General features: G+C 32.6%; 1 protein-coding gene, 2 long non-coding RNA genes, 3 other non-coding genes and 1 pseudogene across 11 annotated transcripts; 2 read left to right on the forward strand and 5 right to left on the reverse strand.

Moving 5' to 3' along the window:
* Window positions 1–2,202: 2,202 nt before the first annotated feature.
* Window positions 2,203–2,318, reverse strand: LOC112422345 (U5 spliceosomal RNA). The gene has a single exon (XR_003012707.1). It is a non-coding gene; the product is annotated as a U5 spliceosomal RNA (small nuclear RNA).
* Window positions 2,319–5,276: 2,958 nt separating this feature from the next.
* Window positions 5,277–8,690, forward strand: LOC11409369 (F-box/FBD/LRR-repeat protein At1g13570-like; annotated as a pseudogene).
* Window positions 8,691–9,418: 728 nt separating this feature from the next.
* On the reverse strand, window positions 9,419–12,515 carry LOC11413449 (stearoyl-[acyl-carrier-protein] 9-desaturase, chloroplastic). Its single transcript, XM_003612308.4, has 3 exons — window positions 12,262–12,515; window positions 10,579–11,083; window positions 9,419–10,239 (listed from the first exon to the last, which is right to left on the reverse strand). The coding sequence occupies exons 1-3, from the start codon at window positions 12,375–12,377 to the stop codon at window positions 9,679–9,681; spliced, it is 1,182 nt and encodes a 393-aa protein (XP_003612356.1). The 5' UTR covers window positions 12,378–12,515; the 3' UTR covers window positions 9,419–9,678.
* A 4,164-nt stretch (window positions 12,516–16,679) lies between these two features.
* Window positions 16,680–16,799, reverse strand: LOC112422347 (U5 spliceosomal RNA). Its single transcript, XR_003012709.1, has one exon. It is a non-coding gene; the product is annotated as a U5 spliceosomal RNA (small nuclear RNA).
* Window positions 16,800–16,957: 158 nt separating this feature from the next.
* Window positions 16,958–17,734, reverse strand: LOC112421781 (uncharacterized). Its single transcript, XR_003012027.2, has 2 exons — window positions 17,494–17,734; window positions 16,958–17,347 (listed from the first exon to the last, which is right to left on the reverse strand). It is a non-coding gene; the product is annotated as an uncharacterized lncRNA (long non-coding RNA).
* A 100-nt stretch (window positions 17,735–17,834) lies between these two features.
* LOC112421780 (uncharacterized) lies at window positions 17,835–20,925 on the reverse strand. Of its 6 annotated transcripts, none has more exons than XR_003012023.2 (5): window positions 20,234–20,925; window positions 19,444–19,513; window positions 19,242–19,324; window positions 18,753–18,973; window positions 17,837–17,902 (listed from the first exon to the last, which is right to left on the reverse strand). It is a non-coding gene; the product is annotated as an uncharacterized lncRNA (long non-coding RNA). The 6 variants fall into 6 exon arrangements; XR_003012026.2 differs by lacking the exon at window positions 18,753–18,973 and having other exon boundaries at window positions 20,234–20,356; window positions 20,655–20,919; XR_003012025.2 differs by lacking the exon at window positions 18,753–18,973 and having other exon boundaries at window positions 20,234–20,545; window positions 20,655–20,919.
* LOC112422307 (small nucleolar RNA U3) lies at window positions 20,677–20,891 on the forward strand. The gene has a single exon (XR_003012675.1). It is a non-coding gene; the product is annotated as a small nucleolar RNA U3 (small nucleolar RNA).
* Window positions 20,926–21,927: the final 1,002 nt, after the last annotated feature.

Below are 21,927 nucleotides of genomic sequence, written 5' to 3' on the forward strand. Positions count from 1 at the left end.
GAAGAATGTATGATCCCCAACATTTCTCTACTATACAGTACAAAGTAGATGATACAAAAGTAAATTATAAAATATTATTCACAGTACTTCATGTTACTGCTGAGTAAAAGTCTAAATTTAAAAAATGCATTTGATTCTGATAATTACAAGATTCACACGAAAAACTTCAATCTAGTTTGAGTGGAATGTGTCAACTCCGTGTGCTATATATAGCTCGATAGCATGGATTGTGACACGTTTTGGGGCCATTATTCTATTTAGAATTTAGACAATAAAGGAGTCTAGTGTAGTGAGTTGCACTCCTTGATGATGGAGAATGGATTTTTTTCAAGTGATATTCAATCAATTTTGTTTTAAAATGTTACATCTAAACCACATTTAATATCCTCACTTGGGAGTATTCATTCCCTACAAGATGGGCACACACTTTTTTTGTTTTGTTTTTTTTTTTATGATTTTGGGTTGAGTTAAGAAGACGTTGAAGTTTATTCCAAAAATAAAAAAAAAAACATTGAAGTTCATATTTCATTTGAATAATTTTAACACATTTTTGACATACATTGTCTAACGTATTTTTCTTATTGATTAAAATTCATATGAATTTCACCAAATTTATATATACGGGAATCGAATGAATTAATAGAATTCATGTGAATTTTAAAATAATGAAAGATATTGTGCTGAAAAGCGTGTTTGAGAGCGTGTGATGTTAACCATCTCGTTTTCTTTTGTGTATGAGGTATATTTTTTTAGGCCTAGGTTGTATTTAAAAAATTGTATGTAATTTACCCAACCATAAATGAAAATTAGCTTTGAGAATAAATTTTAAAGTGGTATTCACAAACTAATTTTATTTCACGAACAAATTAACTCATATGATTAAATTTTCATTGGTTGTTCAGTTAATTATCAACAATACGTCAGGGGTAATATCGAAAAAAAAGCCTATATGGCAACTAGAAACTTACAAAGTGGGTATAGAATATTTCATGATATTCTTAAGGACCTATATGGCTAATATGAGGTGTATCATTTCAAATATTTTCTTTTCAAGAATAAGCACACATAAACTATATGCATGGCAATGCTGCTTTGAAATGACTCATGAATACAGATTTGTATTTTTGTTGCTAAATCCTTACACTTAATCTTTGTTCCAAATTGTTAATCATATGACTTAAGGTTGTTATCGAGTAAAAGTAAGTTGGGGGATGTGCTACGACCACACTAGTGCAAGGAATGGGCGACACAGGAGTTTCAGCAGCAAGCAAATAATTTTATTTTTTTTTTAAAACTCGGTATCCCATCCAAGAATCAACTAATCCGAAGGGACCAATCCCACCGTCCACTTGCGGGGGGCCCATTTAAAGCCAGAGCAAGCTGTGTATGGACTTAGCCCACCGAAATTGAGCAAGCAAATAATATTATGTTGCAAAGATACAAAAGGACCATCAAGGAAATGTTCTGCATTAAAAAAAGAACAAAGCCAATCAAATGAAATATTATTGAAGACCATTCAGAATATGTATGCTTGTTTGGAATCATGGTGACACCATGATAAATTCACCGCGAATTCAAACATTTCCTTTAAAACATACACTAAAATAAAGTTTCATGGGGACAGTAGTTGACAACTAGCTCACTCATAGCTCAATTGAATGTGCATATATCAGTGTATCACACAATACATATACGCACTCAAACCATCATTATTTAGATATCCATCACCATTGGAACTAAAATCTAACACATATTATCTGTTAATTTAAATTGACATAAACAGTACACTTCCAAAGCAGAATTCTTCTGAGGTGAAAAGTGTTCTTTAAAAAGCATGCAACTTTTAATGAAAATCTTCATACGATAACTTGAAAATGTTTACAGGATAAACTTGCTACTGTTAAAGAAATCAACTTGCAAAACTATTTACAACTTATTACAATGTCAGCTGTTAAATCTAACCTATCATGAAAAGAACAAAGTGGCTCCTAACTCATTGAAATGGTTACAAAATCTGGAAACAATACCAAATATAAAAGCATTTTTTATATGAAAATTCCAAAGTGAGTGTTAAAAACAAAAACCCATTATATTAGTCCACACCACTTAATAACAGTAAAATTTACTACACTCGGCCATCGAAATGGCACTTAGAATTAGAATACCAATAGCAACCAAAAAATATTGAACTAAAATTGCAGAGCACTCCATGAATAGGACTCTTCCAAAAACTGGCATATGCTGCTAATTGTGACGTTCACACAGTATTCTTTAGTAAAAGGCAAAATAATAGTTCGCTATGTGATCATCACAAGGCTCCATCTCTAAAAGAGGTAGAGGCCAATTCTTTTTATATGTGAGAAGTTTAGTTTCAGTTTATGCATGGGTCGATGTGGGACTTTTCTGACACACCTACTCACTTTGACTCCTTCCCTTTCTTTATCCCCTTGAGAATAAAGAACCTGTTGTCACATCTTTCCCCCATTCACTCATCCACACATTTATTTGAAAGGTTTAATCTTTTCTCTTCGATTTCATATGTTTAAAATCATTTAGTTTTCTTCAATATCTCTAAGCTAGAACATTAAACATTCATTGAAGCATTCCTTCCGAAGAGGATAAGATACAGAGGCATTAGACCCATCCTTTGTTTTATTTAAGAAAAGAGAACGGACACATGGTGTGAAGTTCTAAAAGTCAGCTCCAAACCTTGCTTGCAAGAGCAGAATTCTGTTTAACAATGTTATCGAAGTCATTGTAGAAACTCTGAATGCTTTTTACTATTTGTGTTGCACCTCAGAATGTTATCAAAGTCATGTATTTTGTTGATAGATATCGAATGACTCACATCATGATTTTGACAAGTCAGAAACTCGAAACCTCAATCATTCGATCTTTATAAACAACTGAGATCACTAATTGCAGGGAACTTGTTTTCCACAACTTTCAATTCGGATTCTCAGCAGTCAAAAATCCTTATTGTCGTCGCGGATTCTCAGCAGTCAAAATTCCTTATTGTCGTCGCAGTCAGTCTATCTAAGCCATTGCTACATTGATGAAGATCAAATGGCTTACATCATGACTTTGACCAGTCAGAAACTCGAAATTTTAACTATTCAACCTTTATCAACAACTGTGATAAGACAACTAATTGCAGGAAATTGGTTAAGCATAAATTTTTAGTATATGTTTAACTCTTTGACTTAAAAATATCTTATATTATATGTACCTGTTAAATGAGAAACAATCTTTTGGACAGTAGCATGGATTAAGTACCTGCTGTATCAAAAAGAATATTTTGGACAGTAACATGGCTAAAACAGTATGTTTGTCGGGGTTTCAGAAGCAAGAAGTTCGGCAGCTGTGTGTCGGTGACTAAATCTGTCGAAAATGGTTCCATCAACATTTGTTCCAAAGATATGATCATAGGTGAAGCCATTAAAAGGAGAAACTCCATGTGTCTGTAAGACTGTCACCTTAATTGATGGATGGTGAGTATCTATTGTAACAAATTTTCATGGAGACTGTTATTGTTGTATTTGTTTAGTTAGAGTTATGTTATTCTCTATTGTCACTATAATTGATGGATAGTGAAAGTGTAACTCGTATTCTAAGCATAACTCTCCTAAGGTGAAAAGTAATATTTTAAAAAGCATGCAACTTTTATTGAAAACCTTCATACGATAACTTGAATCACGGTGAATTTGACGAAACAAAGGTGGCACCGTGATGTTGTTGATTCTATAAAGTGTGGTTTTTGCCAAAATCACCTTGGTTCCCTCGATTTCGCCTAGCTCGTTGTCAATTCAAACATGCACTAAAGTATTAAACACTACTTTTAATTTCATGGATCAATGAAATGCAATTTTTTTTGAAGTAAAGTTAAAAATCAAAATTTTATAGCTACATTCTCAATGAACCCACGTTCACCCATTCTTGACTCAAGTAAATGACAGTTAATAACCATGAAGCAAAATTTGAATATGTAATAAATATTATACTCTAAATATTTTTGTTATTAACTTTTTTTTTTTTACATCGTTTTTATTTAAAGAATTTGTTTTCATATTACCTTATATGAATGCAAACAATGCATGGAAATTAACACTCCCCTTATATTTCTTCTATTTTCAATGATGATTCCATGATTCTAGATGTGAATTTCATGTAACAAATAATCGGGTTAAAGTTAAATATATTTTTTTTGGGCAAAAATTTTATGTTATATATGACTTTCGTTATCTCGTTGTTGGCTTTGTGTAATTCCCTAATTAGTTATAATTAAATTGAATTATGATTCATTCATGTCTTGAAAATTAGTAATAGAGAATTCACAGAAAATGCAATTTGAAGTTAAAAACCATTGCTCGTTGTGAGTGGCTGTAATTTTGGTTCAAACGGGAACAAAATTAGAACTTCTGACTTGCGAGAGAGCAATATCAGGAAGAGAACACACATGATTGATAATAAGTTAATGAGAAAAAAATTGGAATAAAGGAAGGATAAACTCTAACATCTATAGTAATATTCATTAAGTCGACATATCAATTGGAATAAATTGGAAGAAATGAGAACATTTATAGATAAAAGTTAAACAAATTTATTGATATTAGTTTTTCGACATATCAATTCATTAAATAATATTCAATCAACATAAGGTATATAAACTCTAACATCTTGATTCTATATCAAATACAAAACATTGCCTCGACTAAAAATTGTATTGCTGATTTTGAGCATCTTGAAGTCGAATAATATAGACACCTGCTCTTCAATGGGATCCTGAGAAAGTAGAATTAACGATTAACAATAAGATACATAAAAAATAAAATCAACCACATAATCTACAACCAAGTGATTTAACTTCTATGTTTTTTTGTTTACAAAAAACATCCATGCTTTTAAAACATAGAAAATACTTTCTTTTTTTATGAATAGAGACATATGAAAACAATGAAAAACAAATTGTCAATATATAGGGGAAAAAATCATGACATGAACAATTTTGATTGGCTGATGAAAACTAGAAATGTGTTATGAATCATTTTGATTGGCTAATAAAAAATAAATGAGTCATAATTCAATTTGATTGGATGATAAGAAAACATTAAATGCACCTTTTAATATAAGGTTGTCACGTGTACTATCAAAATAAAATAGGGAAAATGTTTATAATAAAGATAAAGATAAAGATAGAGAGATTGGAATAGTTTATGTTGAATAATTATTGTTTAGTCAGTCGTAGATAGATGAGTATATTTTAACAACTGTGTTTGTTATTGCTTGCGGTGGCAATGAAGAGGTGTAAAAAGCTTAAGAGTGAGTTGCCTGATAGTATTATATCTTATATCTTTTTCAAGTTAGCTTTGAAGGATTTGGTGAAAACTAGTGCATTGTCCAAACGATGGGTTCACGAATGGGGATTAAGGACGGACCTCAACTTTGATCTTCATACCATGTTTGACTATAACACTATCCAAGTACCAAACACATTTCCACTCTTTCAAAGATTACACTTTCAATCTGAATTTGTCACAAGATTGGATCAATTTATGCTCCATTATAAAGGTGCCATCATCCATTCAATCCGAGTAAAATTTCCATTAGTAAATCCTCAACACGGAGATGCCATTAGTAATGTCATTAATAGATTGAACTTCTCTTGTCATCTGATTCTGCTACGTCATACATATTACCCCCTACTCTCTTATCTGCCAATCATTCTCTCACGTATCTGCACCTACAAAGCTGCCTCATTGGAGAACCTCTTGACTACTACTCTGGATTCAATAATTTAACAACTCTTGTGTTGCATCTAATTTTTGTCACGCCGAAACTGGTTCAGAGTCTGTGCTCCATTTGCACCCATCTTGTAGACTTGGCCCTTGATGATTGTCGATTCCCTTCTGACCTGATAATAAACTGTTCAACATTGCTTCGTTTGAACATTGTTAACTGTATGGTTTACCTTTGAAGTTGTCTAACTATCATTGCATCAAATCTCTCATCCTTCGAATATTCTTGTAATGATGATTATCAAGTACACCCAATCAACATTCAAGCTCATATGTTATCCAAGTTTAGCTTTAGAGGTGTTGAATTTTTTAAACCTGTTGGGTTTTTCCGAATGCCTCCAACTTGAAGACGTCACCTTTAAGAACTTCCGGCACATGAGTTCAATAGAAATTATTACCAGTCCAAAGTTGCGTCATTTGAAAATAATTGACTGTGGTTGGGCGGATTGCTCTCCTTCTGAGATAGCTATTGATGCATTCAATCTCTCATCCTTTGAATATAGTGCTCACATCCTGAGGATAATTTCTATTACGGCTCCCAAGTTATTGAAGGTTTTCTGGAATGCATCTCCGGGAAGGAAAACACCACACCTCCTTGATCCTATTGCAAGATTATCACATATTGAGAATTTATCTATGATCATACTCACTTCACAGGTGAGTCACCCAAAACCTGTGTTTATTGTTTGTATATAGGTTGCCAATCTCGGATAGCGTTTGGTCCCAAATGTGAGACAACGAAATAGTGCAAAGCAGCACTGCCTATGTTTCTTTTAATTAATTTGATCAGTAGTTGCTTTTAATCCACTTTAAATGTCACTATTGTACACAGATAGAGAATTAACGAAGGTCTTGGTTCGATTTCAAAATCTTAGACAATTGGAGTTACTTATTGAGGGAGGATATGATCCTAGTAAGGACTATTTTTGAATTTTAGATATTGCAATGGCTTCTCAGCATCTTCAAAAACTTTCTCTGACAGTAAGTTATTCAAACTCTATTTTTTTTTTTCTGTTCACTTTTTTTTAACATGAATGGAACTAGAAGTTTATTTTCTTAATTTAATAGTTACAATGTGTTTATCTGCATGTATCAAGAAATTTATAAATTAGAAGCTTATTTTATATTTTCTGCAATTTTGCATGTATCAAGAAATTTTTAAAATAAAAACTAATTTTATATTAGAAAATAGACAATAAAATAATAACCTAATTTTATATTTTTTTTTCTACTCATAACTAATTTTATATTAGAAAATAGACAATTTTGCGGATAGATTCACATTAGATGATTTACAATGATCTTGATTGATAACTTAATAAATGATTATTGTAATCTTTTTATTTACTTTCTTAAATTAATTGTTAAATTTATACGTGTATATCTCGGTAAGCATAATTCAGTTTGAAAGACAATGTATTGTAATATCTTGGTAAGCATAATCTAGTCATAAGGTTACTTGACCAATTTGTTTTTATTTTTTTTATTTTTTGTGTTATACTAAAACAGGAATATAAAATTTAACTCAATTAGTAACTCCTGTATCGTTACTTGCAAAGAAGTAGGATAGATTTGTACTTTCACTTTTTGAGGTGTAAAGTGAATTGTATAAGTCTTGAATGTGTATTTGAATTGGATAAGTCTTGAATGTGTATTGTGTAACATAGGTGGGAATATATTACAACTTATTGAAATCTGTATGATTAATTTCAACACAATTATTCTTTCGAAAAAAATGAAAGTTTAATTGCACTTTTCCCCTATCTTTTGCTAATTGTGCAATTTTGCACCCCATCTTTTTGCTCCCTTTCTGATTTTGCACCTCATCTTTGTGTTCAATTGTGTTTTTGCCCCCTATCTTTTTGCTAATTGTGCGATTCTGCATCCCCTCTTCTTTTTTATTAGCGATTTTGCACCCCATCTTTTGCCCTTTTTCCCCTCTTTTAATATTGATTTTGAACAAAACACAATTTGCAAAAGATGGGGTGCAAAATCGCTCAAAAAAAATAGTGGGTGCAAAATGCACAATTAGCAAAAGATAGGGGGAAAAGTGGAATTAAGCCAAAAATAAATTAAGACTAATGGTCAAAATAGTTGATAGCTGATAAGCTAACGGTTAACTTATGATGACTGATGACTAATAGCTTATAGCTAAATATTGGTGGTTGATGACTTGTAGCTGATAAGCTAATTGAAGTGTTTTGTTAAATGTAAAATGAAAGGACATTCTTAATTCGTAATAAAGTTAAATTAATATTTAGAATTTATTAATCTATACTATATATAAAAAAAATAGGAGATTTTGGACGGACTTTTTTTGTTATTTCGGTTATACCCTTAAACAAATATTTCTATAATAATGTTATATTGTTGTTGTAATTAAAAAAGATAAGAATTTTTGTTACATTTGTTATATTATTGTTGTCATTGAAAAAGATAAATATGGTTTCTTGAGTTTGTTACATTTGAAATATAGCAAGATTGTAACATATTTTCATATATGTAATACTATGATCGTTATTTTTCAATTTTCAGATTAGAAATCTACATCGGGAACATTCACATATAGTTGGATTTAAGAGACAAAAAAGAGAATATACGGGGTTTTCTCATAACGATTTGAAACATGTGGAATTTCATGGTTGTGTTGGCTCCATAAATGTTATCGAGTTAGCTAGTGACTTATTGATGGGTGCAACTTCACTTTAAAAAATGATTTTCAGTTCTCGTGACAAAGCCTATATTGGAGTTGGTAGATGGACCAGAGACGCTAATGATCGTCGTAGAAGGACTATTTTCTGTGGTGGTGGTGGTTGTCGTTGGTTTGGAGAGAATGTTATTCATGAGATGTTTAAAGATGAAGTAAATGAACAATGCCAACTTATAATTTTGTAGTGTTATTTTATCTATTTATTTTTGTTAATAAATCCATTTATGAAAACTTTGTAAAATTTACTTTATTTATTTATAAAATTTAATTTATTTATGAACTTCAATATTAACTATTCAGTTGGGTATTTTTATTTTTATTCGTTGTAGTATTAAACATATAGTTATCGTTGGGCTATACATTCTCTCTTTTATTTATCAAGAAAATTTTAAGATGGTGTATTTGCTAACACCTTTCCATAATTAAACCTTGCCATTTTTGTTGAGTGAGAGAACTGGGCCATATAACTTTTGGGCTTTTTTTGAAAACGACTTTTGTTTTTTACTTAAAAACAGACCCCATTTTCTTGCTTTTTGGAGGGAAATTATAATTTTCAAATTCCTTGTGTAAAAATGAATGAGAATGATTTTAAAAATTTGAAAAAATGATGAAAATGATGTTTCTTGATCATGAATGCTAAAAGTGGTTAAAATTTGAACTTTCGAAAATGATGATTTGGCAAGGATGGCTTAAGAATGTGACTCATAGGATTAGAGGCCTAGAAATTGTTCCTCCTTTGTATATTATTAAGATTAAGATACCAATATAGCCTTATTCCAATGTAGCTACAAGCAACAAATTTGCATGCCATTCGCACCAACTCAAGTATTCCGGTGACCGCAAAGAATAATAAAGGACAAATCGTTCCCACCGCAATCAAAATTGCCTTTAAAGGACTTTTCACACATGCACGGACCATTAACTAAATTTTCTTTATCATCAAAATTGCAAGATAAAAACGTCAACTTATACTTGAAACATATCACTACTGCAAGGAAAAGGAAAAAAAAAATAGCATTCCTATTACTACAGCTGCCCCCTGATTGCTTATGCTTAACAGACCACGCAAGAGAACAATTGTTTCAACAAACAAAAATGACAAACTGAATTTTCAACTATTCAACATTGCTCCAAGTAGAGTTGTTGGAAGATTTAATATGATCCTTACTATGCTTAGAGTAGTACTTCCCTATCATGAATCCAACTGAATGCAAGTTTGGATGATTCCTTTGCTCTTGCTGAAGCTCTCTCCTCCAGCCTTCTGATTCTTGGTGGCAACCCACAAACATACTCCTGTGCCTTTCGTCCCTCACCTGAAAGTCCGGTTATGTCGGCCACCTTCCACCTCCCAACCAGAAACTCAAGTATATCAGCATAGTCCTTGGCAGTGTAGACTCCAATGCGCTGGGCAACAGCAGAATAGTTATCAAACAGGTTGTCGTCTCGGCCATCATACATCAGGTGTGCTGGCATAGCAATTTTCTTCCTCATCATGTCAGCAAAAGCAATAACTGTTCCATCAGGATCAATCTCCAATAGCTTTTCCACTATCTTTGTGTAAGCAGTCTCATGGCGTTTCTCATCTGACGCAATCAGACCACAGATCTGAGCCAACTTCAAATCACCGCGTTCCTTAGCAAGCCTGGCTGTGTTTCCATGCGATATAAAGGTCGCCCTCTCTTGAAATGAAGTGTAGATAAAGCCAAGGTAAGGGCTATTCTCAGTCCGAGGATCCTATCCATCAAATTCCATCAATCCAAAATTAGAGAGATATAAACAATAAATAGAACAAGATTAAACAAGCATACTATTTTGAGTCAAGAATGAATTTCATGGAAGTTTGACCTTGTTCTAGAAATTCAAAACATAAATATGAATTATACTGACAGTGACACATTGATGCATCTGGATGCATTAGACATTAGTTGATAAAATGTCCATTTTAAGCACATTCTCTGTATTATATTGACTGCGATAATGTTGGATGTAATAAATAGTTCCTTTAACATTTGCATGATTATGCAATTTATTATGAAACTAACTAAGATCATCAATAGATGCCTAGGATCTTACCATTCCAGAGCCAATCAAGTACTGAATTGTCTTTTCAATTTGTCTCATATCAACACGTCCGGACAAGTAAAGATACTTGTTAAGAAGATCACCGTGTCTATTTTCTTCAGCTGTCCATGCCCTTGTCCAAATAGCCCAGGGAGTAGGGCTGGCACCTGTTTCATCACGAACCCCGTCCAAAGTATTAAGCATAGTTTGGTAAGTAGGAAGAGCTTCTTCTGTGACCATATCTCCAACCAGAACAACAAAGTAGTCATCTGGAAGCTCTTTTGCCCTCTCTCTCAGTTCCTTCACTTGCTCTTCGAATCCATCTGAGGAAGGATCAGGGAGAAAATCCTGTGGTTGCCAACACTTCTCCACGGGTTTAAGGTGAGTCAATAAGGTTTCCTCAGCCCAACCCTCCAACGATTTGAAAATTTCAATCTTTTGGGGAGGCATAGAGTGGGTTACTTGAACATGCACTTCTCTGGGAGGTGTGAAAGCCTTCTTAATATTTTCAACCTCTCTGCAAAGTAATATAAAATGACTATTTAGAGCAACAGTACAGCACCATTTAAATGACCTTAACAGGCAAAATAATTTATTTATGTATTAAATTATTACTATCATTCATCGAAAAAACATCACAAAACTCCCATGTAGAGTTCATCAAAATGACAATTTGGCAGAATATGCAGTGCATACCAGCACCATAAATGCATAGGTTAATCAATCAAATCACTAGAGGTGTTACCAATACTCTGTATTCAGCTCCAACAAGATGATCATAAAAAAGAATCGGTAAACATGGACCCGGATTTGCTGCAGTGAGCAAATCCGGCAGTCACAAGTCGATGCCAGTCTGATCAAAATCGACAGTCCAGACTCAAGTTCAGTATTTTTAGAATTAGGAAAAAAAAAAAAAAAAAAAATTCTAATTTTAATGAGCCGTCCATTCTTGGACGGCCACCAACATGGCGAAAGTATGACCAATTTCTGTAAACAGTTATCAAATTCACATATGCATGAATTAAAGACCAAGAAACAGAGAAAGCGTATCAAATCAAATCAAGCAGAAGGTAATGTAGAGTATTGACCCAACAAGTTCCAAAATTTATAATTGATTATAGACACAGAGATTCATGTTGAATAGGAATGAAATAAAAAATTCCCAAATTGTATTTATGGTGAAGTCACCTAGGGAATATACGTTTATACCATAGAATACAATAAAAAAAAAACAAAAAAAAAACAAAACTAAGGTGTACTTGTTAAGAATATTAGAAGATACTAGAGAAAAACATAGGGTAAAATCATTAAATACGTTACTGACGGAAACATGCAAAAAAAGTGGAATAGTAACCATAAAAAGTGATAATATGAAAAATAATCAGAAAGAACGTTGTGTTGTGAATATAAGTTGGTGAGAAAAATTAAATTATTGAACCAAACAAGCATCCTGAATATCCTCACCAACCAGAAGACTATACATGCAAAGAAGAAGAAAAAAAAACTTGAATGCAATCGAACCACCCCAACAATCATTTCACCAAACCAAAAATGAATTCAATATCATATCATAAATTAAATAATCAATAATCAACATAACATAAAAAAAGTAAAAAATTGAGAATGAAAATTGAAGATGAAATGAAATGCGCGATGAATTGAAATAGTAAGGGATCTGAAAAAGGGATTACTGACTTGGAACCAGAACGGAGGGTGGAAGCCATGACGAATTTGGGAGATCTGAGACTGGCCATTTGAGGGAGAGAGAAGGAGGATGTTTGTGTAGGGAAAGGGGTTGCTCTGAGAGCCATTGTTGGATTCGATTGAAGAAGAAGAAGATGAATTTGGGAATCACGGATTTGAGAGAAAGAGAGAAGAGAGAGTGTATGTGTGTGAGTATGAGTGTATTGTTGTGAGGCAGAGGCAAGAAGAATGGACAATGGGAAGGGACATCTTTTCGCCATATAAAGTTATTAAAAGAGTAAATAGGCAATTATCTCGTGAAATTATAATTTTTGTCAATTACCCTTCAAATTAACAAAATTTCAATTACTTTCTAAAATTTCACAACGTTAATCAATTTACCGTTTTCGTCAAATTTTTATGTTAGTGAACATGATGTTTTCCAAATATCTGAAGTTTTGCACTTACATGCAAAATGTCCTTTGAATTTAAAAATTTATATTATTTTTTTCTTAAAGTTAAACAATTAACAGTTAAATATTAAAGCTAACTATTAATTTTGAGTTTGGGAATACTACTTATATATATACATCAAAATAGGCTTGTACCTGTTTGTTTTTTCCAAAAAAAAATAAATAAATTGGGGAAGGGAAAATTGTGTATTTTTTAAAGTGACAATAATAGTTATTTGGCTTACATACGTAAAAAGTCCCTCTAAGTTCGCGCTTTTTTTGTTTTCGTCCCTGTAAGTTTTTTTTTCTCTAAAATGAACCTTGTATCTTCTTAACCTTTTGAAAATAGTCTTTGTCGTCAACTTCTGTCAAGTAAAACGCCATGGTGGCTAACGGAGCACACGTGGCAGTTCATGAGTTGGCACATTTGATGAGATGGCATGAGAGATGATAAGTTGTTAAAATACAAGGACTAAAATCAAAAACGTAAATTGACACAGGGATGAAATTAAAAAAACGTTCAATCTTCTTCTTCCTCTCAAGTTTCAGTCTTCTTCGTATGTTTTGATTGTAATGTTAAGTTGAAACATTGATACTACTTAAGTTTGATTAATTTAGTGATGTTTGTTGCAATTGATTGCAAATCCCTCATTTTTTTCCACAATTCCATCTTATTCTTCCAGATTGCTACCAATTACCATACATAAATAGTCAGATCCCCTTTCATCTTTTCTCACTCACATTCAAATTCAAACCCTAATTTCTCAAATTTTCATATGTATAAAACGTCAGGTTGTGGAAAGGGTCATTTCAACATACACATACTTGAAAATCCAAAAGAAGTGGCACATGGGTTTCTTCCATTTTAGCAACAACAATAATCTGAGTGATCCATGGCTTATCCTTTTGAAATATCAAACTAGTAACGAATATATCACATAATCATTTTATTGGGTGAAATCGTGTATAATCACTCCTATTAATTGTGAAATCGTAGAATCCACGATCTTTGAATCGATTTCTCAATTCTGGTCACAGTGGAAAAGATGCGAAGTTTTCAATCGCGGGTCAGAGAAAGGAAGGAGAAAAGGTTGTTTCATTGTGACAAAGGGAGAGAAAGCATAGCCATTTTCAACTGTGTAATTTGAACATGTGTTTGAATTGTGTAATTTTGTGTTTTTATGTAATTGATGAAGAGAGTTTGTGTTGTTTTAATGTGTTGATGAATAGTGGATCTTGTTGTTGTTGATTGATGATTATTAGTTTTGTTTAAAAAAATATGTTTGTTTTTTCTTTCTTTTCCTGGGTTTGGTGTTGATGATTTATGAATATGGTGATGAAGATGAAGAAGACAATGAGGGAAGAAGAAGAATAAGATCTTGATTTTAAATCTGAAATTTTGATTTTACATTTTTTATTTTAGTCCCTATGCTAATTTAAATTTTTGATTTTAGTCCATGTCTTTACACAACTAATCATCTCTCATGCCATCTCGTCAAATGTGCCAACTCATGACTTGCCACCTGTGCTCCGTTAGCCAAAGTGGCGTTTTTGTTGACATAAGCTAACTGCAAGGACCATTTTCAAAAGGTTAAGAAGATACAGGGTTTATTTTAGGAAGAAAAAAAAAATTACAGGGACGAAAACAAAAAATGCGCGAACTTACAGGGACCTTTTATATATTTAAGCCTAGTTATTTTTACAATGGTCCAGAGAGAATTCACACTCATCACTTTGAGTTTACCAGGCTTAGGCTTAGCATGAGTAGCAATAAGGAGAAACAAAGTCACGATTAAGGAGTGTGCACCACCTTCACAAGACAAGAACAAGATTAGTACATAATTAGATGTGAACTAATTTTCTTGTATAAAACATGACACAAAGCCTTTTTTCATTTCGATACTAAAACAAGCAAAGAACATTGGAGCATAACTCACACTTCATAGATATAAAAGCTTTCCATTTCCCAAATAGTTCACATAGTCTAAGATTTAAGGTCTATGCATTTTCCTCTAATATGACATACAATGTGAAAAAGAAAAGACCAAATCTCAAATTAGTTCCTATTTTTAAGATGGTATCATTCATTCACTTCTCCATATTAAATTTAATAAATCAATCATCAATAGAGAACATCAATAGTACTCATTACACATAAAAAAATATTTAAATTTTTGGGTTAATGGTGCTTTACCCCCTGTAATATAGGTCATTTTTTGTTTTCCCCCTTGTAATTTTTTTTTTATTTACCCCCCTGTAATTTTTTATTTTTTTTTGGAATACCCCCTAATAGGTCATAAAAAAATGACTTTATTTTTTTTTTGCAGAATTTTTTCGTTTTTTTATGACCTATTAGGGGGTATTCAAAAAAATAAAAATTTACAAGGGGGTAAATCAAAAAAATTATTTTACAGGGGGGAAAACCAAAAATGACCTATATTACAGGGGGGTAAAGCACGATTAACCCTAAATTTTTAAGTTCAGGACGCATTTTGCACATAAGTGCAAAACTTTAGGGGGGGGGGGGGGGGGGGGGGGGTATTTGCAAAATGTAAGTTCACTAAAAGAAAAATTTGACGGATGGGATAAATTGATTAACGTTATGCAATTTCAAAAGGGTAATTGAAGTTTTGTTAATTTCAGTGGAGTAATTACCTATTTACTCATTATTAAAAATTAGAAAATAATTAAAAAAATTGATGATGGACAAAATGGGAAATATGGCATAAAATAGGTGAGGGGGCAACAACCAAATCCATCACTTAGAAAATTACCTAAATGCCCCTCCTAGAAGCAAAATGGGAAATTCATATGGCATCAATTTTAATAGACGACATTGTAGAGAATGTTGACTTTAATTTTTTTTTGAGAGAGAATGTTGACTTTAATTGATATTTCTAATTTAATATAATACATTTAAATATCTAAAAAAAATCATGTAGATTAATAATAAACTTAAAATACAACGAAATTAACAAATTAATAATTTAATCCAAATTACAAAATAGTAATAAAAAATAGTATTTATATATTTACTTGGGAATGCTAGCTTAGTAGCCTAATTTTTCTGCATCATTCTTTCAACAAAATAAAATAAAAATGTTTCTCTTCTTCATTTAGCCAAACCTTCTTATTTCTTCTCCTTTGCCAAAATAGCCGAGTCAAAGTTTTGTTGTTTTTGAATCATCCATCCCCTGGAAGGACTTGGATGATTATATCCTACTAATCTAATTCTACCATATTACCCACAGAATTAACACCGAAAGGTAAGGAACTAGAGCACTAAGCAAGAAGCATACCAATACCGATACCAATTATATCACAACCAAAAAAAGAATGGGAAAACATTGTACTAATATTGCAGAGCCCTCAATGAAGATGACTCTTTCCAAAAACTAGCATATGCCGCAAATTGTGCACAGAGATATTTTCTTGGAATTTGTGCATTCAATTCTTCAAAAGTTTAAAAATTGTTTCTTTAAATACAAATTTCTATTTTTAGATAACTTAACATGTTCCCCAAGATCCATCGTTTAATATGAAAAATTAATCACCCGGTCAAGTACATAATGGTCTGCCGTGGAGTTGGCACCGGGAGTATGCAAAAAATGATGATAGACTGCCTCGTTGACATTAATTTTAAGGTAAATTTAGTATACTAATAGTCATTAATAAATAAAAATATTAATTAATAAACTCATTTCATTTTTTCGTGAAAATATAACCTTAGGAAAAAGAAGAATCAATACATAGGAGTCACGCTTATACTTGACTGATTGGTGGAAATTCACCGGTCTTCTAGTTTGTAGAGGGTTTCAAACCTTCCTTATATTATCTTGTCAACTAAAACATTCCCGCAAGGTTTCGATAAAAAGGGTATAATTCATATCTAACATTACAGCTAGGAAACAAAACTCTCCCACCTTGCTTTCCATCACAACACTGTGGAAGAGCTCCAATAGCATCACTAAGACACGTTCTGCAATCTTGCTGTGATAAATCCTCTGTACACTGAGCCATACAATAAAGTGTCTGAAAACACGGTATTCTTTAGTAAAAGGCGAAAGAATAGTTCACTTTGTGATCATCACACGGCGGCTCCGTGCTTTAAAAAGGTAGAGGTTCTTTAATTTTATATGTGAGCAGCATAGTTTAGCTTATGCATTGGAGGATGTGGGACTTTAGTCAGACACCAACTAACTTGACTACTTCCCTTTCTAGTTCTCGACAATGAACTTGTTGTCACAATCTTCCACTATTCAATCATTCACACATTTATTTGAAATGTTTAATCTTTTCTCTTCAATATCATATGTTTAAATCATTTAGTTTTCTTTGATATCTCAAAGCTAGAACATTAACCATTCATATGCCTATCATGTACCTTTCTCATGTTTAATATGCCCCTGATGCTTAACAAAATGCAGAGATTAAATCTGTTTTACATTTAGGAGGATACACCACATAGCAATTTGATACATCTGAATATATAGCACTCCTTGTGATGCAAATTTCCCTAGCCACCATTCCTTGTGATGCGTATTCCCCTAGCTACCATTCCTTTAGGAGACAAACACTGTGTTGATGGAATTACAAAGGATGGATCCAGGATAAACTGATCTAACACCTTCATACGACTCAGTGATCTGCGACATTAGTTTAAAAATGACAAAGAAGCTTGTTCAAAAAAAAATATGACAAAGAAGAAATTGCTTTGCACTTCGGGGATATTCAACCTCGTCTCTTCTCAAAATTAATATATAACCGGCATATCAAAGAATCATTTCTGTACCTTATCCATAAGCAGAGATATAACCGGCATTCGTCGAACCTGATTCACAAAAGTTTAAGATGTAAATAAGCATATAAGTTCAACAATATGCAATATTAAAAGAGAATGAAATTAAGGTATTTGGAAATTTAAAGAAAAGGCCTCCTTAGACAGCAGCACGACGACAAAAGGCTTGTGTTAGACTATTAGTTCTCCTTCACCATAAGTAGGATAAATCAAAGTCCCCGGTGCATTCGGAAATCTGAAAGAACAAAGATAAGTATCTTTTGAAAAATATTAACCATAATCACTTGATTACAAATCAGGGCAAATACATGAAACAGCGTGAATAAGAACTCGCCTTTCAACAGCTGAGCTGTATTGAGCTAAACGATGAAAATCTACCATGGCTATAGAATACAGAAGAATGCTGTTGAAGACAATGAACTTTATCTTAGTGTACTGACGCTGGTCAACAGGTTACGCATGCACTATAAACAGTTATTAGGTTTAACAAAATTCCTTCAAAAATACCAATGAAACATAAAACGAGATAGTACTCTTCATTGCATAAGAAGGTAATTTAACTTTTTTAAAGAACATAGTACACTTCATTGTATAATTTATATTGTTGCACTTGGCAAATACATTTTTCAAACACTGGACATACAGAGATTATGAATGCTGCTTTGAAATGACACAAATGCAGATTTGTATTTTGTTTCCAAATCCTCACGCTATCAAACAAATCTGTTACGATGGTTTTAACTCCAACTCCAAACCTTACTTATCAAGGTCACAGTTGTGAAAGTTCTAAACCTCAACTCCAAACCTTACTTATCAAGGCATTGTAGAACTCTGAATGCTTTTTACTATTTGTGTTGCACCTCAGAATGTTATCAAAATCATGTATTTTGTTGATAGATATCGAATGACTCACATCATGACTTTGACCAATCAGAAACTTGAAATCTCAATCATTCAATCTATATAAACAATTGAGATAACTAATTGCAGGGAACTCTTTTTCCACAACTTTAAAATTTGGATTCTCAATAGTCAGAATATCCTATTGTCTTCGCAGTCAGACTATCTAAGCCATTGATGAAGATCAAATGGCTTACATCATGACTTTGACCAATCTGAAACTCGAAATTTCAACTATTAAACCTTTATCAACAACTGTGATAAGACAACTAACTGCAGGAAATTAGTTTTGCATAAATTTTAAGTATATGTTTAACTCTTTGACTTATAAATATCTTATATATTATATGTACCTGCTGTATCATAACAATCTTTTGGACAGTAGAATGGACTAAAACAGTAAGTATATGTTTAACTCTGTCGAAAAATGGTTCCACCAACTTTTGTTCCGCATATATGATCATAGGTGAAGCCATTGAAAGGAGAGACTCCAATGTCTATAAGGCTGTCGCTGTAATTGATGGATGGTGAAAATGGTACCCCTTTATAAGTGGTGGTATGGTTTACCTTTTATCTATTGTAACAAATTTTCATAGAGACTATTATTAGAGCTATATTTTCATTAGTAATAAGATATTCAAGACAACCACATAAATAAGGGTCAACAGTTGTGTTGTGCTTGTGCCTAAAAGGGCATTGTAGTTTAGATTTCCATCTGTTGTAGGAAGTGTAACTAATCTCAGTTTTTCTAATATATAGAATCTAATTCAATATTTAAAGAGAGTGAAATTAAGGTATTTATAAATTTTAAGAAACAGCCTCATAAATCCTTTAAAACTTACATAAATGTGACCTTTGACAGCAGTATGACGGCAGAAAGCTTGTGTTGGTTCTCCTTCACCATAAATAGGATAAAGCAAAGCCCCTGGTGCATTCGGAAACCGGAAAGGACAAAGATAAGTATCTTTTGAAAAACATTAACCATAATCATCACTTGATAAAAAATCAAGGCAAAAATGTGAAACCGTGTGAGTAAGAACTCACCTTCCAACAGAATGAAGACAATGTGACTTTATCTTAGTGTACTGATGCTGGTCAACTGGTTATGCATGCACTATAACAGTTATTAAGTTTAGCATACTTCATTCAAGAATACCAATGAAAGATGAAATGAGATATTGCGCAAGAAGGTGATCAATTTAACTTTTTTAAAAGCATAGAACACTTCATTGTACAATTCATATTGTTGCACTTGTGATTGCTGTTTTGAAATGGCTCGTAAATGCATATTTGCATTTTATTGCCAAAGTTTACACCATCAAACAAATTTGTTATGATGGCATTAGACCCAGCCTTTGTTTTATTTAAGAAAAGAGAATGGACACATGGTGTGAAGTTCTAAAAGTCAGCTCCAAACCTTGTTTGCAAGAGCAGAATTGTTGACAATAGAACAACATTCTGTTTAATAATGTTATCAAAGTCATGTATTTTGTTAATAGATATCGAATGACTCGCATCATGACTTTGACCAACAAAAACTCGTAATCTCAATCATTCGATCTTTATAAACTGAGATCACTAATTGCAAGGAACTCGTTTTCCACAACTTTCAATGTGGATTCGGTCATTGCAATCAGTCTATCTAAGCCATTCATGAAGATCAAATGGCTTACATCACGACTTTGACCAATCAAAAACTCAAAATTTCAACTATTCAACCTTTATCAACAACTGTGATAAGATAACTAACTGCAGGAAATTCATTTTGCATAAATTTTAAGTATATGTTTAACTCTTTGACTTAAAAATATTTTATATTATATATTATATGTACCTGTTGTATCAAAAACAATCTTTTGGACAGTATCATGGTGTATTTGACGAAATCACGGTGGCACCGTGATTTCGTTGATGCTGCACCTTTTTCCAAAATCATGGTGGCTCGCGGTGATTTCACCTAGTTCAGTGTCAATTCAAACATGCACTAAAGTATTAGCCACTGCTAACTACCACTAAACAGCACTGGAAAGGAAAGATATTCATTAATGTTAGTTATAAAATCTTATCAATCATGAAAAGCTGAAAATAGGCCCAAGCTTCTTGAAACGGTAGCACGACCAGAACTGCTTTTGTTTTGTTACAGAATCTTGAAAGCATTGTATATAAAATAAATCCCATAAAACAAGAGTTAGAACAAAAACCACAAATTTAGTCCCACATCGCTTAATAACAAAAACTTTTAATTGTTTATATACCTGAAACTCAGCTTATTTAAGCACGACCTTACTTGAACAGGATCTGTTCTATAGGATCGTACTACTGTGTCCTTGATTTCAAAGGAGACAGGAACATACGTCTGGTGGATGAATCATGACTGTGTGATCAGAGCGTGATTAACGGCTAGGATGATGTGTGCATCATCTACAGCTGTAGATGATCGTTCTCGGCCTAGTTCAACTGACCGAGATGGTCACACGGTTGTCTGACAGACTCAACCCTCAACCCTTTTTTTTTTTTTTTCAACTGATCCAAAACTTATGTACAAGTTTTGCAATAGAATTATTATGAAAGAAAAAACAGAACTTATTATATTACCAATATGGAAGCTTTTGGTGTTTTGCAATAGGATGATGTGTGCATCATCTACAGCTGTAGATGATCGTTCTCGGCCTAGTTCAACTGACCGAGATGGTCACACGGTTGTCTGACAGACTCAACCCTCAACCCTTTTTTTTTTTTTTCAACTGATCCAAAACTTATGTACAAGTTTTGCAATAGAATTATTATGAAAGAAAAAACAGAACTTATTATATTACCAATATGGAAGCTTTTGGTGTTTTGCAATAGGATGATGTGTGCATCATCTACAGCTGTAGATGATCGTTCTCGGCCTAGTTCAACTGACCGAGATGGTCACACGGTTGTCTGACAGACTCAACCCTCAACCCTTTTTTTTTTTTTTTCAACTGATCCAAAACTTATGTACAAGTTTTGCAATAGAATTATTATGAAAGAAAAAACAGAACTTATTATATTACCAATATGGAAGCTTTTGGTGTTGATGTATGATCAGTAAAAGGGAACTTGGCTCCATTCCCTCTAGCAGAGATAAATTGCATGCATTACAAATTTCCACAGACAGAAAAGTGCTTTTGTTTCTTCTATTTTTCGGTTTAGTTTGGTTTATGGAGTTGCCACGCAACTAAGTAACATTGTGATTGTGACACCTGTTGAGCAGGTTTCTTTTCCTTGGTGAATATTCTTTCCAACATTTTTTTATTAAACCACCAAATTAATTCATGATTTAATTTAGTTGGACGCTCTCTGATATTAATCCTTCAAAAAATATACTAAAATTAAATTTATAATGCATTAAAATATAGGGACTTAATTGATAGTAAAGGCTGAGACTTATTTCAATGTGCTCTACAAATTCATGAACTAATTTGATGATACTTGTTAATTGCTTTTAATTTGCTTGTTTTTTTGAAGGAAATGGAAATGTAAATTAAATTCTAATCTAATAAG

This window comes from Medicago truncatula, chromosome 5, assembly GCF_003473485.1.
Source record: "Medicago truncatula cultivar Jemalong A17 chromosome 5, MtrunA17r5.0-ANR, whole genome shotgun sequence".
Classification (NCBI taxonomy): domain Eukaryota; kingdom Viridiplantae; phylum Streptophyta; class Magnoliopsida; order Fabales; family Fabaceae; genus Medicago; species Medicago truncatula.